Here is a 21,246-nt window from a genome sequence, read left to right as displayed (position 1 = left end):
GGGCCCTTCGGACCCCTTATTTGCATAATATCGTGGGCGGGGCCTTCAGAGCTCTTATTAGCATGATAAGGGCGGGGCCTCGGCCGTTTTGGGGGGCGGGGCGTGTTAGAACAGATTGAGGGGGAATGAAGGACCGAGGTTAAGAGGGAGGGCTCTGGGTGAGGGGAGGGCTTAGGGGAAGGGGAGGGCGGAGTGTGTGAGCGCAGCCCTGAGCCGCTACACTCCCTCTCTGGGCCTCAGTTTCCCCATTTGGGCAGTAGGGGCAGCAGGCCAGACCGCCAAGGCCCCCTAGAAAGGAAGGCTGGTGGCTAGTGTGAAACAGCTTATCTAGGCACTCATATCTGGACAGATCAATCCCTGACCTGTAGTGTACTAATCTGGCCTCACACTGTCCTCTGACCCTAGGCCCACACATCCCAAACAGTCCCTGGGGTGTCCCTGCCCTCCCCAACACTGGGGAGTAAGTGAGGGCGGGTCATTCTCAGGCACAAGAAGCAGCAGGAGCAACAGTCCACAGGTGAAGGAGGGTCTCGCCTAGTTTATTTTCTCTCTGGAAGGGTCTTCGGGGAGAGCAGTCCCAGCTGCTCAGGCTGTGAGGAGAGAGGATGGGTAAGGGCCAGGTCTGGCCCAGGGGACCCAGGGATGGCAGCCAGAGTGCAGGAACCCCAGGGTGGGAGCTGGGAGGGCCCATACTGTGGGATTCCAGGGCTGGTCAGGAGGGGCAGGGTGGGTGGAGCAGGGGAGGATCCACACCTGGTGGGAAAGAGCAACTTTTGTTGAACAGTCGCTGGGAAGGGTCCTGGTCCGAGTCGGTGTCAGAGTCCCAGGAGTGAAGTGGAGGGCTCAGGCATCGGTGCCCCTTGCAGCCTGCAGGAGGGACAGGTGCCATTCTGGCTCTCTATGCATAAACCTTGAATGTGACCCTTGAAAGACCTCTGAATTTGGGCCAGTGTCCCTTGAATATGTCCCTTATGTGACCCAATGTGACACCAAAGTATGACCTCAATGACCCTTGAATTTTACACCAATGATCCTTAAAAAACACCCTGGTGACCCTACCCTGAGTGACCCCTAGATGAAACCTCCAGGGACTCCTTAATGTGACCCAGATTAAAATCCAACAGATGTGACCTCCAAATATGGCGTCTGAACATGACCTCCATGTGTGAAGCTGGAGAATGGCCCCCCCACACACACCCTGGAGCATGGATCAGCCCCCCTCACCCCTGAGGCTCGAAGCCCTGGGGCGGATCCCCGAGGACATGGTGAGGCCATCAAAGGAGTTCTGTAGCATGTGCACAGCAGACCTGCAGGAAGATGGGGAGCTGGGGGGTCCCAGGCAACTCTGGACTGCTTGAGGCTGGGGCAGGGGATTCTTGGGGGACAAAGGAGGAAGGGAGTCCTATTTGGAGATGGAGGTCTAGACTCAGATGGCTTCCAGATTCTAGTGGTCACTGTTTGATCAGACTGGGAGCAAGGCACGGCAGAGGAGGGTCAGGGGGCAGAGGTCAGAGGTCAGAGTGGGAGCTGGGCATCACCATATGTCACTCAGCTCCTTCTGGAGGTCATTCCTCCTAAAGCCATTGCCTCCTAATGGCATCTCCTCTGTCTCCAGCCAGTTGGATGTCTCACACTCCTGCTGCTTCATCTTGGTTAAGACCTGGGGCTCAAAGAGGGGTAGAGGGAATGAGAGAAGAGCAATAGTAATAATAATAATGATGGTGCAAGGTGACCATTACATGGCACTTATTACATGCCAGGCTGTCCTCAAAGGTTTAACAGTTTATACAGCTACCCCTTCAGGTAGCGGTGTGTGTGTTATACCCATTACACAGATGAGGAAAATGAGGCCCAGAGAGGTGAAGAAACTTGCCCACAGTCACACAACAGTAAGTGGCAGAGCTGAGATTTATGTCTAGGCCTTCTGGCTCCAGTCCAAGGGTGGAGGCCGGTAGAGCTCCCCATATCCCCAACTCATGTGGAGTCTGTCCGCCCCTCTCACCTTACGGCACTTCACCTGGGTCTTCTGCATCTTCTGGATGTTCACCAGGTTCTCAGTGATCTCTTCCTCCTGTGCCTCTGTGAGGGGAGAGGACTCAGGGGCGACAGGCAGCAGCAGGACAGCCTGCACCCCCCACCCCCTGTGAGCTCCAGGCACTCACGGAGCTTCTGATAGATGAAGGTCACCTCCTCCCGAACCAGCTCCAGCTCTTCCCACAGGAATTTCTTGCTGAGGGGTTAGTGCAGCCTAGACTCACAGTCCCTGCCCAGTCCCCGACTTCCTGGTCTCCCAATTTGCCCACCTGTCTCTCCAAACCTCCTCCACCTCCTCAACCACCCATTCCCCCTAGGCTCTGGTCCCTCCCCAAGTTGCCCACCCACCCTTACCTTCCAACTACTATTCCCCCACCTCCCCTCCCCAGCCCCCAGTTCTCTCCAGCCTCCCATTCCCTCAGCCTCCCATTGCCTGGCCTCTATCTCTCCACCTTCTGCCCTCTGACCTCCCATATTCCCAGCCAGCCCCCCTCAACCACCTTACCCCTCAGCTCCTTGATCCCCTGGCCTCCTTCCCATCCCACCTCCAGCTTCCTGTCTTTCCTGCCTTCTGGCCCCCCAGTCTCCCCACACACAAGCACTGCCTATCTTCCCCCCATCATCCCCTCCTCTTGTCTTCTAAGCTTTCCATGGCTCCCCACCCCCCTTACTCAGGCCTCTCCTATTTCCCCCATCTTGGCCTTCCTTCCCACAACCTCCAGGCTTCCTCCCTTGCAGCACCCACCTGTCTCGGATCTCCTGGGCCAGCAGCTGCAGACAGTGGGTAGTGCGGGCTTGTTGCTCCTCCTCACTGTCCCGCAGGGTCTTCTGCAGTCCCTGCAGGCCTTGCGCCAGGGCCCCATAAAGCTCCTGCTGTTCCTGCTCCATGCCCCATTTGTGTCCCTCTGTCTGGCGGCTTGTGGGGTTCAGCACTTCTGCAGGGACAGTGGGAGCTTGACTGAGGTCCACCACACCAAGCCCAGCTTTGAACCCACCTTGCCCTAGTCTGGTTGGATCCCAACCCTGAATCCAGACTCACCCACTTCTCTCACCCTGACCCAGCTGACCCTGGCAGCCTCCAGCCTGACCTTGACCCAAGGCCAGTCCTCACCTTCAAGCTGTTGGATCTTGATTTGCTGCAGGCAGCTCTCCTTCTCCAGCAGGGTCACTGAGTGATTTAGGAACTCGAATGCCTGTGGGCGCACAGAGCAATATACAGACCTTGTAACATAGAAACCCACACCTTAAACCTATATGTTCATATTAACCATTGTCACCCCAATAAATTTAATAAAGTATTATTTTTAAAAAAAGCCTGTGGGGAAGAGGCTATACCTGGAGGCAGGAGGGGGCTGGAGGACAGGGACAGAGGTTGCTTGAGTAGGGCTGGCTTAGGAGGCTAACCTTGGTCTGGGCGTGTAGCTGGTTCTTGAGTGACTCCAGTTCACATCGCAGGAGCTTCGAGGTGTCAGGAATCATGGTACACTTAACTGTGAGCAGAAGTGTGGGTCAGCCAGGCTGGGAAGGGTCGGGGCAAGGGCAAAGTCTGGAGCAGGAATTCACCTAGGCTGAGGTAGAGGCAGGAGTAGGGGTCAAGCTCAGGGACAGGAATGGAGGGCAAGAGTCAGCTGATGCTGGAGCAGAGCTGAGTGGGCAGCAATGGTAGGGTTCCACGCAGGCTGGGGAAGAGGGTGGAAGTAGGAACCAGCAGGTCTTCCACACAGTCTTGTTTGGAGGGAAGGTTCTCACCTTTGACTTTGGAGGAGCTGGTCTCCAACGGCTTCTAGGGTAGGGGAATATGAGGGCAGTAGAAATTCATCCCTGGGCTGCCTCTTTGCTCACCCCAACCCAGTGTTTGGACCTAAGTTGGGTCTGTTGAGTTCTGGGTGTCCCAGACAATGAGCGCAGGCAAGGCGCCTCCAGGTACATGTGTGAATCCCTCCTGGCCTGTACATACTCAGAAGTGCATTTATGTGGCTTGTACCCTACATGTGTGGGCCTCTGGGCTGCCCCTGACAGCATGCATGATTGGGCTCAGGAAATGGCCCTCCTCCTTAGAGGCAAACGACATTGACAATGTCTGCAGGCAGCACCAATAGCACTGACGCATAACTATGCGTAATTCCACAACTGCAGCTACACAGACACAGCCTCACACACAGCCATGTACTCCAAGTCATAAAACCCAGGGAATCCACACACACCTATCTCAGATACATAACCAGACACAGACACATAGGCAGTCATACTCAGAGACAATTACAGACAAGATCCCACTAAAACACACAGTCCCACATCCATTCCATTCTTTCCCTCATCCATTAAGACATTTTCATCGCAGGATTGCTGAGCACTGGGAGGTGTTCCTGGTGCTGAAGACACATGGTGGGAGGATTCTTGAGGAGGACCTCCCTGCCCCTACAATCCCTTCCCTAAACCCCACAGCAACAGATTGCAGTGCAGCAGGAAGGGGTTTACAGGGTGGGGGTGACCTTAGCGCTGCTCTGTTGCCTCTTCACAAGTTCCTGGTCATTGCAGTTCTCCTGAGTGTCTGAGTTGGGGAAGGGAGGAGACCCATGTGACTGAGGCCCTGAGTCCCTCCCTGGCTTCCAGTCTGTATTCGTCACTGTGTTCTCTAAAGCAGCTGGCCGCAAGGTCTCTGGTTCTGGGGTGCTGGACCAGTGAATCGTATAGTCCAAGGTCTTGTCTGAAGAATCACCTGGGGGTGTGTGAATGAGGGCTTCCTGAGGGCCAGCCCAGAGCACTCCAGCCCCTCCCAGCTTCCCAGCCCTGGAGCAGCCCCTCAACGAACCCCAATACTTGTCACACTTCCTGTTAGCAAGCAAACACAAGTTGGAGGACGAGGAAGATGAGCAGTAGCAGGACACAGAGTAGTCAGGGTCCTGGGGCAGGCCGGCCAGAAGAGGGTCGCTTCACGGAGGGAGGACAGGGAGCTGCACTGAGACCAGCCCCTGTGTCCCAACACTCCCAGAACCTCCCTAACACCTCAGAGAGGCCTCAGCCCTGAACACAGGGCCTCCAGCTATGGTAGGAACAGGGTGAAAGATGATCCCAGCCTCAGGGGTTAGGTTGGGCAGTGAGGAGAACTCAAAAGGCCCCACAGGGGAAAGTGAGGCCTCAGAAGAGTCTAAAAAAAAAAAAATCTTAACATTGGGGCCTGGTAGGAAACAGCATGCGCAGCCCTTGCTGGTGTGGCTCAGTTGGTAGGGCATCGTCCCCTGCACTGAAACGTTGCTGGTTAGATTCCTGGTCAGGGCATATGCTTGGGTTGTGGGCTCAGTCCCCGCTAGGGGGTGTGCAGGAGGCAGCTGATTGTTGTTTTGCTCACTCTCATATCAGTGTCTCTCTTTCTCTCTCCCTCTCCCTCTCCCTCTCCCTTTCTCTCTTTAAAAATCAATAAACTATTCTTAAAAAAATAAAGAAGAGAAACGTCATGTGCAAAAGCTTGAAGGTGTGGAACCACGTCCTCTGTGATGGTAAATTCAGGATGGTTGGAGGCAGAGTCCAAGAGGAAGCAGCAGGAGGTTAGCAGGGCAGCTCAAGCAGACACTGAAAGCCAAGCAGGGAAGTCTGGACCTGGTTCCCCAGGTAAACAGGAGGCATAGTGTATGAACAGGAGAGGTAGGGCATATCAATTCAATAAATATTAGCTTAATCGGGGCCCAGGCCCATGCTAGGTGAGGCTGGGAACAAGAAAGAAGTCAGCTCTGTGTCTCATATCCACACACCCCTGCCCCTCCAGTGTAGTCAGGGCTGGCACCAATGGAGTCACCTGGGATAGAGCTGTCTGGAAAAACTTCCAGGTGAAGGGGATCTTGTCCTGGATCACAGCCAGAAAGGCCAAGCTCTAGGCCTTTTTGAGCCCTCTGGTGTCCTTCCTCTGCTCAGTCTTAGAAGACTCCTATACACCCTTCAAAACCCTACTCAGCATCTACTCTATAACAGCTTCCTTAATCCTTAAAAAAAAGCCTTTACTGATTTGAGAGGAAGGGAGAGGGAGAGAGAAACATCCATGTGAAAGAGAAACATCAATGTGAAAGAGAAACATTGATGAGCTGCCTCCTGCATGACCCCTACTGGGGACAGAGCCTGCAACCTGGACACGTGCCCTGACTGGGAATTGAACCCGAAAACTTTCAGTGCATGGGGCAACGCCCAACCAACTGAACCACACGGGCCAGGGCCCTTAATCCTTTTTGCTGTTGTTAATCCTCACCCGAGGATATTTTTTCCATTGATATTTAGAGGGTGGAAGGGAGGGAGGGAAGGGGGGGGAGAGAGAGAGAGAGAGATATCTATGTGAGAGAGACACATTGATTGGTTGCTTCGGGCACACACATGGACCAGCTGGGGCTGAACCTGCAACCCAGGTACAGGAGTTTGACCAGGAATCAAACCGGAAACCCTTCGGGTGCTTGGGATAATGCTCTAAGCACTGAGCAACATGGGCCAGGAACTTAATCCTTTTTTAAACTCATATTTTCTGAGTATTGCTCTGAGTGCTGGGCACCACCCTCAGCACTCATTGGGTCTTCACACCTACCCTGTGACATATTCTTCTGCCTGAAATGTTCTAGGGTACCTTTTCAAGAGGCACTGGACACCCTCTAGCTGGATGGTTTGGGTTCAAATCCTAGCTCTGTCCCTTCCTAGCTGTGTGATGTTGGAAGAGTTACTGAACCTGTCCATTCTTTAGTGTCCCCAACTATAAAAATGGGATATCATACTACCACATAATTGAGTTGTGATTAAGTAGATTAATCCATGCCAGAGCTTAGCGTTCAGTAGTGAGAACCTCAGGGTATGTCCTTGAATGTCACGCTGAGAACTTGGGACCTGGGGACCATAGGAGCCCTGAGAGGATTGGAGAGGGAAAGGGAAGACCCATTTCTGAGTGCCAACTGCAGGCAGATCCCCAGTACGAGGCCCCCACCCCTTCCACATCGGTTGTTCCTTCCCAAGTCCCTCCAGGGAGAATTCTTTGGGAGGAGGGGCGGGGTCATTTTAGCCTGGGCCCCGCCCCCTGGGCCGTGAATCCCTCGCCGTCCAGGCTCCCGACCCCTTTCCAGCTCCACGTACCACATAGCACCTGCTCATGCTCTCCCATCAGGGACCGCGAAGCCAGCCCCCAGCTGTGATGCTGAAATTTGATCCTGTGGGGACACCATCACTTTAAAACGCTCGGAGCCCAAGGCGGAGTCACAGAGAGGGGTGTGGCTGGCGTTTTAGCTCCGCCCCCGCCGTTGCAACCCGCGGCCTCGTCGGCGCCTTTCCGCTTCCGCGGATCCTAGGAGCCGCCTAGTAAATGGATAAAATTCCCGCGAGGGGGCGGGATTTCAGGCTGGTTTCTGCTAATCGATTAGTCAATATCTAACAGGGCGGTACAGGAGGCGATAGGTTACGATTGGATTGGCTTCGGGTTTAGCTGGGAGGCGGGACGAATTCTGGATCCCGCCGGGAGAGGTGGCCGCGGAGGACCGCGGGAGCGAGGCGCCCAGCCCAGCGCCCTGGCCCCGAGATCCGGCCTCGGCGCCTCTGGTCTCGAGCTCCTGGGTGTTGCGGGTTGAGGTCCGGATTCCTGCTGGTGGGGTCGGTGTCTTGGGGATGAGGTTTGGGGGTTTCCCAGGATTAGATGGCGTCTCGGAGGTGCCTTGGGGATCTTCATAGAGATATTTGGATCTTGTGAGCAGGAGCCTTTGCTGTTAAAACTGGGACCTCGAGGTGATATTTGAGTCACTGAGGTGATCTCTGAAGATCTGGGGATACGAGCTTGAGCTGCTGGGGCTGAAATTTGGGGGTGTTGGAGGTGGCATGGATGTTGGGGTCCAGAGGGCCTGAGATCTTGAGAGCTGACATCTAGAGAGATGGGGTCGTGGGTTGTCGCAGGACTGTTATGAGCCTTCCCCACCCCTATTCCTGGGCTGCTCGCCCGGGATATCTGCTGGATTGGCGGTGACCCTGGTTTTGCTCAGGCTCACAGGTGCCAAAGGCAAAGCTCTGAGCCACCTGGTGCCTCCTTCCCAGGCCTGCAAGATGGAGGAAGGTGGGAACCCGGGAAGCCTGACTAAGGTGGTCCATCTACTGGTCTTGTCCGGGGCCTGGGGCATGCAAATGTGGGTGACCTTCATCTCAGGTAGGGACCCTTGGTCTGGACGTCATGGATACCCAGGGTGGGGACAGTAATGAGAGGGGGCCCTGGAGTATCCTAACAGACATGTGGTCCCCTACACCCCACAGGCTTCCTGCTTTTCCGAGGCCTTCCACGACATACCTTCGGTCTTGTGCAGAGCAAACTCTTCCCTTTCTACTTTCATATCTCCATGGCCTGTGCCTTCGTCAATTTCTGCATCTTGGTTCCACAGCACACCTGGTCTCAGCTCACATTCTGGGAGGCCAGCCAGGTATGCAGACTTGGGCTTCACTACCTTCTGAAGACTCATTCCCAGTATCCCACTGAGCACCTATGGCCACTCCTTTGTGAGAATTAAACAAACAACAACAAAACTTTGCCTTCTTCCTGGTGGACACAAAGTTGGGCTCTGGATACCCTTGAGTAGTACACAGCCTGCATAACCATCCCCAGCAGCCCTGTCTATTTCCCAGTGTCTCTGCTGGCTGCTGCTCCCTCTCCTCCCTCTGGTTGGGCCTGCCGCCAAGCTGTGGTGACTCAGCTGGGCTGGGGCACTGACCCCAGCTCATTGTTTAAAAACTAGCCTGACTGGGAATTTAAAGTCCCCCACCCCCATCCACACATTTACCCAGCCACCAGGCAAGAGACCATCTCTGTATCTCATATTTCTCTATCCAGCCCTCCCTCTGCCCTTATTATGTTCCTCAGATGTGGGCAGGTAAAGCCTGAGAGGGATTTAAGAATAATTCCACAGAGACAGGAGAGTATTATGGGTAACTAGAACTTTAAGGACTTTTTATTCACTCCCTGTGGGCCCAATATCAGCTTCTGGGGTCTGGGATGGGGCCACAGAGGAGATGGACGCTATCTTAGGCTCTTTTTTGGAGGAATGATTGTGCTGACCCAATTTGGGGAAGAGAGGTTCTACCCTGAGATACCCTCAGTTTGTGGGAAAAGAGGAGACAAGGCTGTGCTCTGGATACTTCCAGTCTGAGTATCACAGGAGAGGAGGCTCAGAAGGTTTTGGGGGGATAAAGGAGATGCTAATATGGAGCTTTTGCTGGCTTCAGGTTATGAGAGCTGGAGCTTAGGTTTGGGCCCCTAATCCGGGTTTGGGGAAGGAGGGGGAGGTCTAGTTTTGACCCACGGCTATCCCCCATCCCCTTTGGACTTTGAGGATGCAGAAGGACCCTATGGAGGGCCCCTCCTGCCTCCCAGGTATGGCTCACCTCCCACTACCTCTGCCAGCTCTGCCTGCTGTTCCTGAGCCTCACGCTTGCCACCATCAATGCCCGTTGGCTGGAGCCCCGCACCACAGCTGCCATGTGGGCCCTGCAGACCATGGAGAAGAAGCAGGGCCTGGGTGGGGAGGTGCCAGGCAGCCACCAGGGCCCTGACCTCTACCGCCAGCTGCGGGAGCAGGATCCCAAGTACAGTGCCCTCCGCCAGATCTTCTTCCGCTACCATGGCCTGTCCTCCATTTGCAATCTGGGCTGCCTCCTGAGCAATGGGCTCTGTCTTGCTGGCCTCGCCCTGGGCCTCAGGAGTCTCTAGCATCCACTGCTGCTTTGTCCCTGCTGGGGCCCCAAGTGTTAATAAACCCTTCTTTGGAAATGGCTGCTGTCATTTTTCTCCAGCTGGGAAGCAGGGGAAGGGTGGACAAGGATGGAGGTGAGGGCCTCTATTTTCCCATTCACAAGGCATAATGATTTGGAGTGTTAGCTATTGCAGCCCCTAAGCTCTTCCTATAACAGTGCCCATTTGTTGAGCACCCACTGTGTGCCAGGCATGGAGCTAACCATTGTACATACCATATATTATTGTAACAATAGCTGTTTTTGATCCCTGGGGGACAAGTGTGTCTCCCACCCCATTGATATTGGGAGTGGCCATGTGTCTTGCTTTGGCCTATGAAATGTAAACAAAGACCCCACCAGTCATTTCCAAAGAGAAGGGTATAATGGTCCCCTCCTTATACATTCTAAGACCCCCAGTGGGTGCCTGAAACCATGGATAGTACCAAATCCTATATATGTTTTTTTCCTATACATACATACTTTTTCAGTTAAAGCACTTTATGGCTCCTCTGGCATGTCTGAATTGCCAGCATCACTAACTACTCTTGTGCTTTGGGGCCATTATTAAGTAAAATACGGGTTACTTAAACACAAGCACTGTGATACCATGACATTTGATCTAATAGCTGAGATGGCTATTAAGTGACTAATGACTGGGGAGTGTCCACAGTGTGGATGTGTTGGACAAAGGGGTGATTTATGTCCAGGTGGGATGGAGCAGGATGGTGCAAGATTTCATCATGCTGTTCAGAATGGTGCACAATTTTATTTCATTGCTTTTCAAAGAAAGTGGAAAGGAGAGAGAGAGAAACATCGATGTGAGAGACATCGATTGGTTGCCTCCTGCATGTGCCCCAACTGGGCCAGGGAACAAGCCTGCAACCAAGGTAGGCTTGATTCTGACCATGTACTTGGGGAAGAATCAGGGTCCTCTTCAGCCCATGGACCAACACTCTAACCACTTAGCCAAATCGGCTAGGGCAGAATGGCGCACAATTTTAAACTTATAAATTGTTTATTCCAGAATTTTCCATTTGATATTTTCAAACTGGTTGACTGGGTAACTGAACCCACAGAAAGGAAACTGGGTATAGGGGAGGACTACTATACAAGCCAGTCTTTGATTCGCCACATTTTCCATTCTCCATAATGACCAGTGGGGTTGGGTGCCATGGAAGTTTCGGGGCTGCTTGTTACTGACTGATGCATGTCATTTTTGTTTATTCTCATGGCAGTCCTTAGACGCACCTGCTGTTCTCATGAAGCAGTGGTACTCAGAGAAGTTCAGCAAGTGGCTTCAGGTGGAGTTGGAATTTGAACACTTGCAAAGCCTAAACTATTATAAGTGCAGATGTTGTCCTGCTGGCATAAAGAAAACTATAGGACCTCAGCTGGATGTGCCAAATTTCCATACTGTGTGACCTCAGTCAAGGAGATGACCCTTTTTGAGACTCAGTTTTCTTATCTGTAAAAGGGGGATTAATTCCAAGGGCCCATAACAGTATTTGGCAAAGGGATCTAGCCCACTTTAGGGTCAGGTGCTGCAATTTACAAACACTAATTCTAACCAGAAACCATACACAACCGTGTGAGGTGGAGACTCTTGGCTGTAGAGGAAACGGAGGCCCAGAGAGGTTAAGTAACTTGTCCAAAGTCACAGGGCTAGAAAGAGGTGGAGCTGGGATTCGAACCTGGCTCCAGAAACCCCGCTCTCAACAGCTCTGCACATAGTAGGATCTCTATAGGCAGTTCATTGTTGGGGAGAACTCTGGACCACTGCCCACGTGGTGCCGCTTCCAGCCCCTGCCCCAACTTTCCACAAGCCCCGCCCCGGACTCGGCCCCGCCCTGCCCTGCCCCGGGAGCTGCCCCTCCTCCCCGGTCTGGGCGGAGCCGGCGCGGGATCCGGGTGGCTGCGGGTGGCTGCGGGCTGCTGTGGTGGCAGTGGCTGCGGGGTCAGGGTCGCGGTCGCGGTTGCGGCCGAGGGCAGGCTGCAGCGAGTTCAGAGGCGGAAACCCAGCGGGCAACGACCCCCAGGCGAGTTGACCCCCTCGGAGGGAGCACACCCCGCTCCGCACCTTCGCGTCCCAGCAGGTCTGGGGAGGAGGAGGGGGTTTGGGGAGGCCCCGGGGGAACAAAGGCCGGCAGCGGGGGACGCCTCTTCCCTCGCCCCCACCCAGCTGGGCTCCTCCGGGAGCGTTAATGGGGCGCGGGCGGGCCGAGAGCCCCGCTGGGAACAAGAGATGGGACCATATGGTGATGGGAGGAAGCTCCAGAGCTACCCTGCACCGGCTGGGGCGCCCCAAATCCAGCAAAGAGGGACAGGGCCAAATCCCAGGACCCTTACCAAGTGCCAGGCGTTAAGGGAGGATGGGCACATTGCCCTGGGCCGGCTGACAGGTGGGCTGGGGGGGGCGGGTGCCCAGCCTGGCAGCCCTGCCCAGCTTGGGGAAAGGCTTCCTGTCTCTTGTCTTCCCCTGAAACTCGTTCTCCCGGAACACGGGGTGGGGCTGAGGGCTGGGCAGGAAAGGGGGGCCCGATCCTGTCCTTTAAAATGGAAAAAAGCCCCACAGGCAGTTGAGAAAGAGCTTTGCCCGTGGTTCCTCTGCAGGTGTGTCCTCCATTCACCCACGTCTTCGGGAACCTCCCTGTGTGGCTCAGGGAGCAGCCATAGACGGCTGGGGAAACTGAGGTCTAGGGAGGCCATGAGAGCTTGAGAGGGTGTCCTGGACCCAGAAGAAGCAGCCCAGCTATGGGGACACATTGTGAGGAGTGGTGGTCCTGGTAGTGGGGTTCTTGATTATTAGGTGACTGGAGTGGTTCCTTTCTATTTGAGGACCATCACCCCAGCCTCCATGGGCTGGGGCTGGATTGAGTCAGCTCTATCCAGAACGAAATGGGCCCGGCCCCTTTGACAAACAGAAGGTGGCAGTACCCATTGCAAGGACAAAGCTAGGCTTACACCTCGGCTGGATCACTGAAACCCCTGGGCTGGATCTACTGAAATCCCCTCCCTCTGGGGATCAGGGAAGGGATTAAGCTCAGCTTGGGTGGGGGCAGGGCAGGCACCCTAGTGGTGGCTGACACCTGCCAAAGTCAACACCCAGTCTGCAAGGGGGGGCTCTATCCAGCTGGCGGGCCCCCTCCCCCTAGCTCACACCTGGGCCACACTGGCTGCTCACCAGGGAACAAAGTCCACACCTGCACCTTCCCAGGGTCTGGTTCCTCAGTGGCCATCTGGTTCCCCCATGTGGCCCCCAACCTGGGCCTTTGCTTTTTTCGAACATCCCCGCTTTCCAGAGGAGGACACTGAGTCCTGGAGAGAGCAAGTGATGCACCCAGAGTCACTTGCCTCCAAGTGGCAGAACCAGGTTTGAACCCAGGTTACTTGTCTTTTATTTCCCTGCAGGGCTCCAGGCCTCCACCCCAGGGGGCTCCCCGCCAGGATGGCCTCAGCTGGAGACCCCCCCACCGGCTCACGTGATGCAGCAGACCAGAACTTTGACTACATGTTCAAGCTCCTGCTCATTGGCAACAGCAGTGTGGGCAAGACATCCTTCCTGTTCCGCTATGCAGATGACTCCTTCACACCCGCCTTTGTCAGCACCGTGGGCATTGACTTCAAGGTCAAGACTGTCTACCGCCACGACAAGAGGATCAAGCTGCAGATCTGGGTGGGCCCAGCTGCTGTCCTGGGTCTGCAGCTAGAAGGGCCTGGAGTCCCTCTAGGGACGTTCATGGGAGGGTGTAGGGCTGTGGGAAGGGATCCCCAGTGAGAGAGAGTAGCCCAGAGTCAGGGAGGTGGGGGAGGTGTGAAGAGCAGGGAAGTATTATCTGAGGTGAATTCATCAGGATGAGGGGATATGCCCTGCCCTGTGAGGTCTGAGGGGGAATCGGTAGTAACCCAAGGCAGCTAGAAGTCCTAAAGACTAATGGGAAAGCGGTTTGAGTACCATCTCAAGTGTGAATCCAGAGGCTCCCATTGAGCCTGCCAGGTGTCAGAGTCACCCCCCACCCCCGCAATGCAGCTGTTGGTAACAGTTGTCAGGGTAACAAGCACCAAGGTGCCTGCATCAAGATAGTATCCTCTGGCCCAGGTGGCTCCTATTTGTGGTCATTAAGTTGGTTCTTGGAGATGAGGTCATAGGGGCTTATAAGTCTGTGAGAGGCACTGACCCCTCAGACTGGAAATTCCTCAAGCACAGGACCATGTCTCACATCAGACTGGAGGTTGTATAGGCAGGCCCATATTTCTCCCATCAGACCCCGGCAGTGAGGGCAGGTCCATGTCTTCCCCATCAGACTGGGGCTGTGAGCACAGTGTCCTGCAGGTGGCTTCTAGCAGGCTGACCCCACTGTTTCCCCAGGACACAGCAGGACAGGAACGCTATCGTACAATCACCACAGCCTACTACCGCGGAGCCATGGGCTTCCTGCTCATGTATGATGTTGCCAACCAGGAGTCCTTCACCGCTGTGCAGGACTGGTGAGTGCTTGCTGATCACTGATCCCCTGACCTTTGCCCTCTTCTTTAACCCCAAATCTCTGGCCTGACAGCCCTCAAACTCCACAGGGCCACCCAGATCAAGACCTACTCCTGGGACAATGCTCAGGTCATCCTTGTGGGGAACAAATGTGACCTGGAGGATGAGCGTGTTGTGCTTGCTGAGGATGGCCAGAGGCTTGCCGATGACCTTGGTGAGTGCCCAACCTGGGCCTTAGGCCCTGGACCTCCCAGAACAAACCCCCATCCCCATGCTCAGATCCCAGGTCCAACCACAGTCTACAACCCTTTGCTCTTTGAGGATCTGCCCAGAAAAATGCCCACATGTGTGCCACCGTCTCCATTTAATTCCAGGGACTCACCCACTGATCCCCACTCCCTGACTCCTGCCCTAGGAACCCAGACTCAAAAAACTATTTCTGGAAATTTGTCCCACAAACATCCTCACCCACATGGGAAGCAGCAAGTATGTCAAATTGCAGTACTGTTAGTAGCAGGGAAACCTTGGCAACCTCCCAGGTGTCTCACAGTGGAGGAAGCAACAAAACATAAAGTATATTCACGTGGTAGAATGCTGTGTGGCCATGAAAAAGGATAAGGGCATTCTTTATGTTCACTATGGCAGGATTTCTGCGATATATGGTTAAGTGGTAAAAGCAAATTGCAGAATAGTGGATATGGCTGCTTCCTTGAGTTCAGGCAGGGGTCAGCAAACATATGCTTAAAGAGCCAGATAGGAAGTATTTTTGGTCATAGGGTCTCTCATAACTATTCAGTTCTGCCTGAAAGCAGCCATAGACAATACATCAATGAATGAGTGTGACTGCCAGGAAAATTTTCTTTACAAAAACAGGCGATGGGCCAGATTTGGCTGGCATTTTGCAGTTTGCCAACACCTGCATTAGTGTATAAAAAGGATGAGAGTAAGAATATATATTTATGTTTGCCTACAGGAACTCTGGGAGGATACAGAAGGACCTAGTAACAGAGGTGACCTGGGTGGCTGGAAACCAGGGTGGGAGGGGGACTTCTCAGTTTATCTTTTTGAATCAGGTGAATGAATGATCTCTTCAAAATTTAAGCTCAATGAAAGCCTTGTCCTGGAGTATTCTAGTATTCTAGGCTCTCCTAGGACTTTTCTTACAGGAGGTGGTGTAACTACTGTAGGGTAGGGTGGGTTAAGGACCCAGACTCGAGCTAGAACCCCAGTCTGCAGCCCACTGCTGTGTGATCTAGGGCACATTGCCTCCCCTCTCTGTGCTTCCATTTCTCCTCCTAGGAAACGGGTGAAACGGTGTCTACTTCATAGGGCTGTTAGAAAGATTAAATAGGCAAAAGCTGGCCTCAGTTGAACATTAACTCATATTGTTTCTCATTCGCTTTGTGATCTTGTATACCTGTGACTCCAGCTCTCTGGGTCTGCACTTCCCTATGTGTCAAATGGAGATAATAACAACCCCACCTCATTGACTTATCATGAGGGTTAAATGAGTTACCACATGTGTAGCAGTTATAAGATTCTGGCACATGTGTAGGTTGCATCTGTTAGCTGGCATGATTGTGAACTATCGTTGATGCCTGCATGTAAAACTGTGAGCACCTTATGGCCGCAAAGCCTCATGGCCCACAAAGCCTCAAATATTTACTATCTGGCCCTTTACAGAAAAAGTCCAAAGAACCCTGGACTATAATAGTCCCCTTTCTCTTTTTTCTTGCCATCAATTTGTGAGAGAAACTGGGTCTTTGTTCTATGGAATGTCTTCCATTTGAGGTTCGGCTCTTTGCTCCCTCATGGTGTCATTTAACCTGCTCCTCTGTCCCATGTGTTTTCTGGGAACTCCAGCCTGGGTTTCATGTCCAGATGTGCTGGAGAGTCCTAAATCCCCAATTTGCCTGGAACTGGTAAAATCACCTACAACCCAGATGTGGATGTTGCCCACACCTTCCTGCAGAGAATGTCTAGTGCCAGGGATGGGGGTGGAATTCTTACCCTGTCATTATGTTTAAATACCAGAGTACAGAGCAGGAGATGAAATTTTATCCTAATTAAAAAAAAAAACCACACATGTGCATGCACACACACCCCTACAAACCCAAATCCAACAATTGTGTATTTGGTTTTTGTTTTTTTCAATATCTTTTTATTAATCTTAGCAAAAGAAAGGGAGAGGGAGAGAGAGAGAGAGAAACATCAATGTGAGAAACATCCATTGGCTGCCTCCTGTACACCCCCTACTGGGAATTGAGCCTGCACCGTGGGCATGTGCCCTGAACTGGAATTGAACTGGTGACCTCTTGGTTCATAGGTTGATGCTCAACCAACTGAACCACACCAGTGGGGCTGTATTTGTATTTTTAAAAGTAGAAAGCTAAATATCAAAACACCAATAATAATTGCCTCTGGGTGATAAAACTACAAATGGCTTTTATATTTGTCTTGATCTTTTTCAGCAGTGTTTACCTTCTCTAGCAAATATTTATGATGGGGAGCTGGAAAAGAACTGAGATTGTTTGAGGTAGAGCTACACATGTTTAAGGAAATGCCAGGTTTGCTCAGGAAGGCAGTGGGGTAACATTGATGACCACTAGGTTCAGAGTAGAAGATCTGAGTTCATGCCCTGCCCCTGTTATTTGTCATTCATTCATTCATTCATCCAGTCATTGAACAAGTAGTTCCCTAGTGCCTGCTCTGTGCTAGGCACTGGCTACAGAGTGGACAAGGCAGACAGAAATCCTGCACTCTTGGAGCTGGTGGTCTAGTAGTGGAGACGGATAGGAAACAGATAATTACACACCTAACTATTTAATTACAATTACATTTTTATAGTGTAGCATGACAAGTGCCAGGTTAGAGGCCCATTTATCTTGTGCTATGTGTAATATGGTGGGTGTGTGTTTGAATTTCTGGCCCACCTTGATGGGTGTGGCGGGTGGGGACACATCGGGGACTTTTAGGGGCAGCTCCCTGCAGGCAGATCCTTAACCAGCCTTTTTAGGGATGCAAGAAGGATTGTCACGTACATCTTTATTTTCAATCTGACTGGCCACTTTTTGTAGCTGAGGAACGTTGGGCAAGTCCCCAAAGCATTTGTTTCACCTCCCACCTTTGGGAGGGCAAACAAGTTATGATGGTCACTAAGAATATACCCAAAGCTACCTCACATCCCCCATCCCCAGAAGGAGTCAGCCAGCCAAGACCCAAGGAGGTATAATAGGAATATTTATTATTCTTTATTTATTTATATTTAAAATATTTATTTAATATTTATTAACTGCTATTGAGCAAGGCAGCCTAGTGTGAACCCTGGCCCTGCCACATGTTACCTATGTGAATTTAGGTGAGTAACTTTCCCTCTCTGTGCCTTGGTTTCCTCATCTGTAAAATGGGTTTTAAGAGGATGAACCTCAGAGCACCATTAAAGGTGTTTATTTATGTAAAGTTCTTAGAAAGTGCTTGCCACATAGTAAGCATGATATAAGCACTCTTTATCATCATCATTATTATCACTATTTTGGTGCATTCTGTAGGCCAGGAACTACGCATCACGCGCTCTCCACGAACACTGGGAAACCCGCCATTACCTGTCTGATAGAGACTGCAGACTGGTAGCCTCCTGGGCTGAAGCCAGTCTTGAGCTATGTTTTACTTGGCCTTGAGCACATTTTCCAGAACATTTCAAAAGTGCATATAAACATCTAGTTTTGTGGGCACCCTCGCTGCACCTTCCTGTGCAGTGTAATTGGGTGGAAGGTAAGCCGCAGCCACCCATGGGCACCCATGCCCTCTAGGCACCGGAATGTTACTGCCTGGACTCCTGCAGCCACTGCCTTGGGACAACGAGATTCTTAGGACAGTTTAGAGCAGGGCTGCTGTCACGGGTTTTTATTAACATGGTTCCCATTTTATAGACAAGCACACTGAGGCTCAGAGAGACTAAGGCACTGAGCTGAGATCCCACAACTGCATAACAGACAGAAGTGGGCTTGGAACCCGATTTGGATGATGTCACAGCCCAGGTTATGCCCCTCAGGGTCTCACAGGTGTCCCCACTTGTGTCTGTCCAGGTTTCGAGTTCTTTGAGGCCAGTGCCAAAGAGAATATCAATGTGAAGCAGGTCTTCGAGCGCCTGGTGGATGTCATCTGTGAGAAGATGAATGAGTCCCTGGAACCCAGCTCCAGCCCTGGCAGCAATGGGAAAGGCCCCACCTTGGGGGATGCCCCACCTCCCCAGCCTAGCAGCTGCAGCTGCTAGAGATGGCCCCAACCCCCACCCACCCCCTCCTGCCTTGGCAGGGAATGTGACTGAGGCATGAGCCACAAGGGCTGTTTCCAAGCTCAGGGCACCCTCTTCCCCCCTGTCAGCTGTCAGTTGCCGCTCACTCCCCGCATGGCTCTTTTTCTCACCGTAGCCGCCAGCCTGCCCTAGCAGCCCCTGTCTCAAGCTCCAGACCCTGGGGACTCTGCATTAGAGGCAGAGTCTGGGGAAGTTGACATGCATGAGCTTGCTGCTTTTCAGGTGTTTTTGTGGGGGCACATGGGCAGCCTGTGGGGCTTCCACAGTGCCTTCTGGGTGAGAGCCAGTCCACATCCATTCTGTGTTGGGCATTGTCTGGAGTTCACGAGCCGGCTGAAGATGACTTGCCTTCTTCCTCATGCCATGTGGGTTCTCAGAGTTCATCCTTGGAGAAGTGGAACGTGGCTCCTTGCTCAGGGTCCCCTGCTCTGATCCCAAGCCTGCCCATAAATCTCTGATCTCAAGGCTCCCAGGTAGGGAGGTGACTGACCCTGGCAGACCCCTCCCTTCTGGCCTGCAGATCCTCTGTCTGTGAAAACAGTATTAAAGCAGCTTTTCCTGTTGTGAAGGGATAGGGAGTCAGAGCCCCCTGGCTTTGGGGACCCCAGAAGTGCCTTCTGAGTTTGCCTAGAATTTCACATCACCACGACCCTGCCACTGTGTTGCTGTTGGCTTTTCCATGGTATTCCTGAGCTGGGATTGAATTCTGGAATTATGCACTGTGTTAGGCCAGGCAGAGAATTGCTTAGCTCCTGGCCTTACTGCTTGGGGTTTTTTGCCAGGACTTAACCTCAGAGCCTGGAACCTTGTACCTCCCACCCAAACCTGCCTCCTAGGGCCCATTTGGCTAGTTGATGTTTTAAGCAAGGTCTTTCCACATCTTACATCCTGCTAGAGAAGGAAATTGAGCAATGTTCCCATAACCTGCCCTCGCTGGTGACTTTCTGATGTAAGGACTTGGTCTCCTTTCACTTGAGGACTGGTGAAGACCCAGCGTCCATTTCATCAGCCATGTCATCAGTGTGGCACAGGAATGGGACGGTTTTTGCTAATGGAGGAGTCACTCTAAGGAATGTTTTGGATTTTGGCCGGAGGAGTGAGAGGGTAGGGTTGTGTAACTGCTACTGCCAGTTGCACCTCATGATATAGCCTGGGAGTGGCAGGCAGATGGGGCTGGGCTGGGGTCAGTCTCCCTGGTTGAGGCTTGGGTTCCCAGCTGCCCGCGGCTCCTGCTGAGAGGTTATGTGCAGTTTGGGAATCTACTATCTTCATACAGACCCCGCACAGCTCAGTGGCCCTTTCTGCCCTGGAACACTAACTGACGCCCCATAACTTGACAGACACTGTGAGGACAGCCTAAACCGATAATCTGTGTTCCCAATTCTACTCTCCCAGCCCTGCTGGCAAAATGACCTCCTGTAGCCTTAAAGATGTCAGCCTCCTCCTCTGGGGTGTCGGGAAAGCCTGGTTCAAGTTTAACATAGCTCTTACCTTTATGGAAGCTCTAGATTGAATCTGTTTCTAGAGGGCCCTGTTTACCCCATACCAGGGTGGGCCCTTAGAGTTTCAAAGTGAGGATATCTTTGTACACCAACAAGTAAAATGACTGGTGAAATGGTCAAATTCTTGGAAACACACAAAGTATAAGATCTGAATGTTTGGGGTGGGAGTCAGAAATGTTAGTAGCTTTAATATAGAAGTGAAATTAAATTAACCGAATGTCTTAAGATGCACCACGGGCTGTCAGGATGCTGTTGGCCAATCCATTTTTCCCTAAGCTGCTGCCAGAAAAAATGGTGGTTCAGACAGCAGTTATCTGAGGGACAAGCCTATTGTCACCACCTGAGTGATAAAACCTGCTTTGGCTTTATCTTGTACCCGATTTGGCCCAACCTTTCTGTTTACACAAGATTTTTCAACAGTTCAGTTTCAAGTAGCAACTGAGACAGCTGCCTCTGGGTTCTCTCGAGACTGGGATTAATGCAGGAGAATACGTATTTTTGTTTCTTCTGAAAATAAGGCAAGATTTTATTTTATGATGCTTGAGGGGAGGTTTAACTCAAGATGCTCTCTGGGGAACAGAAACTGATGTCCTCCAGGTCACTGGGGGAAGGAAGGTTTGTTGAGTTTACAAACAAAATTAAACCAAAGGCTGTGGGAAAACCACGTTCCAGCTCCAGGGAGATGGGCCCGGAGCTGTCGCCTGAGGCTGGGCCCTGTGTTGGTGCTGTCCCTTCCTACCATTTGCTTTTAGCAATTTGCCTTTCCACAGGCAGTTCAGTGGGAAATTGCCATGATCACTGTGGTTTAGGGTTCTGCTTTCTTTTTCCTTTTTCTTGTTGCTTTTCTGGGGGTCATATTCTTGTGTCTTTCTCTCCTGCTCCACTTAGAAAAACAAGTAAAGGGTGAAATTTGGCCTCAGTGTTGAAGCGCTAATTCTGCTAACTGGCTTCTCCCCTACAATCCCAAAACACTACGGAGCGAGCTCTCGGCCTGTTTGTTTCTGTCCTGGATGTGGTTCCCCAGCATAAGTGATTCTTTGATACCCATTGGAAAGACGTGCACTTTTCTCCACAAGAAAAAAAAAAATAAAGCCGTTGTGCCAGATGCAGTTGTTTTTTATTTCCATTAGTGAAATGCGATTTCCAGGAAGAGGGCAATTGAATCACAGCTGAGCAGATGGTTG

General features: G+C 52.3%; 3 protein-coding genes across 9 annotated transcripts; 2 read left to right on the top strand and 1 right to left on the bottom strand.

Annotated features, from left to right (window-relative positions):
* Positions 1 to 518: 518 nt before the first annotated feature.
* On the bottom strand, positions 519 to 7,911 carry CCDC159 (coiled-coil domain containing 159; the record flags this gene model as incomplete). Its single annotated transcript, XM_081135466.1, has 14 exons — positions 519 to 590; positions 754 to 867; positions 1,225 to 1,307; positions 1,539 to 1,660; positions 2,003 to 2,079; positions 2,163 to 2,230; positions 2,780 to 2,969; positions 3,146 to 3,227; positions 3,439 to 3,524; positions 3,784 to 3,817; positions 4,527 to 4,753; positions 4,847 to 4,965; positions 7,441 to 7,652; positions 7,822 to 7,911. The coding sequence occupies 14 exons, from the start codon at positions 7,909 to 7,911 to the stop codon at positions 586 to 588; spliced, it is 1,509 nt and encodes a 502-aa protein (XP_080991592.1). The 3' UTR covers positions 519 to 585.
* TMEM205 (transmembrane protein 205) lies at positions 7,298 to 9,921 on the top strand. Of its 4 annotated transcripts, none has more exons than XM_081134756.1 (4): positions 7,298 to 7,644; positions 8,028 to 8,188; positions 8,293 to 8,456; positions 9,434 to 9,802. In XM_081134756.1, exons 2-4 carry the CDS (start codon positions 8,089 to 8,091, stop codon positions 9,737 to 9,739), a joined length of 570 nt encoding a protein of 189 aa, XP_080990882.1. In that variant the 5' UTR covers positions 7,298 to 7,644; positions 8,028 to 8,088; the 3' UTR covers positions 9,740 to 9,802. The 4 variants fall into 4 exon arrangements, with proteins under 4 accessions (XP_080990882.1, XP_080990884.1, XP_080990885.1 ...); XM_081134758.1 differs by having other exon boundaries at positions 7,310 to 7,644; positions 8,080 to 8,188; positions 9,434 to 9,921; XM_081134759.1 differs by having other exon boundaries at positions 7,496 to 7,623; positions 8,080 to 8,188; positions 9,434 to 9,793.
* Positions 9,922 to 11,641: 1,720 nt separating this feature from the next.
* RAB3D (RAB3D, member RAS oncogene family) lies at positions 11,642 to 21,167 on the top strand. Of its 4 annotated transcripts, none has more exons than XR_013998784.1 (6): positions 11,648 to 11,798; positions 13,171 to 13,435; positions 14,129 to 14,247; positions 14,335 to 14,459; positions 18,331 to 18,671; positions 18,744 to 21,167. XR_013998784.1 is itself a non-coding variant. In XM_081136989.1 (5 exons), the coding sequence occupies exons 2-5, from the start codon at positions 13,208 to 13,210 to the stop codon at positions 18,516 to 18,518; spliced, it is 660 nt and encodes a 219-aa protein (XP_080993115.1). In that variant the 5' UTR covers positions 11,642 to 11,798; positions 13,171 to 13,207; the 3' UTR covers positions 18,519 to 21,167. The 4 variants fall into 4 exon arrangements, 2 of the variants coding, with proteins under 2 accessions (XP_080993115.1, XP_080993116.1); XR_013998785.1 differs by having other exon boundaries at positions 11,663 to 11,855; XM_081136989.1 differs by having other exon boundaries at positions 11,642 to 11,798; positions 18,331 to 21,167.
* The last annotated feature ends 79 nt before the right edge of the window (positions 21,168 to 21,246 follow it).

The sequence above is a fragment of the Miniopterus schreibersii genome (assembly GCF_964146895.1).
Source record: "Miniopterus schreibersii genome assembly, chromosome: 4".
Classification (NCBI taxonomy): domain Eukaryota; kingdom Metazoa; phylum Chordata; class Mammalia; order Chiroptera; family Miniopteridae; genus Miniopterus; species Miniopterus schreibersii.
This window is presented reverse-complemented; position numbering and strand designations above follow the sequence as displayed.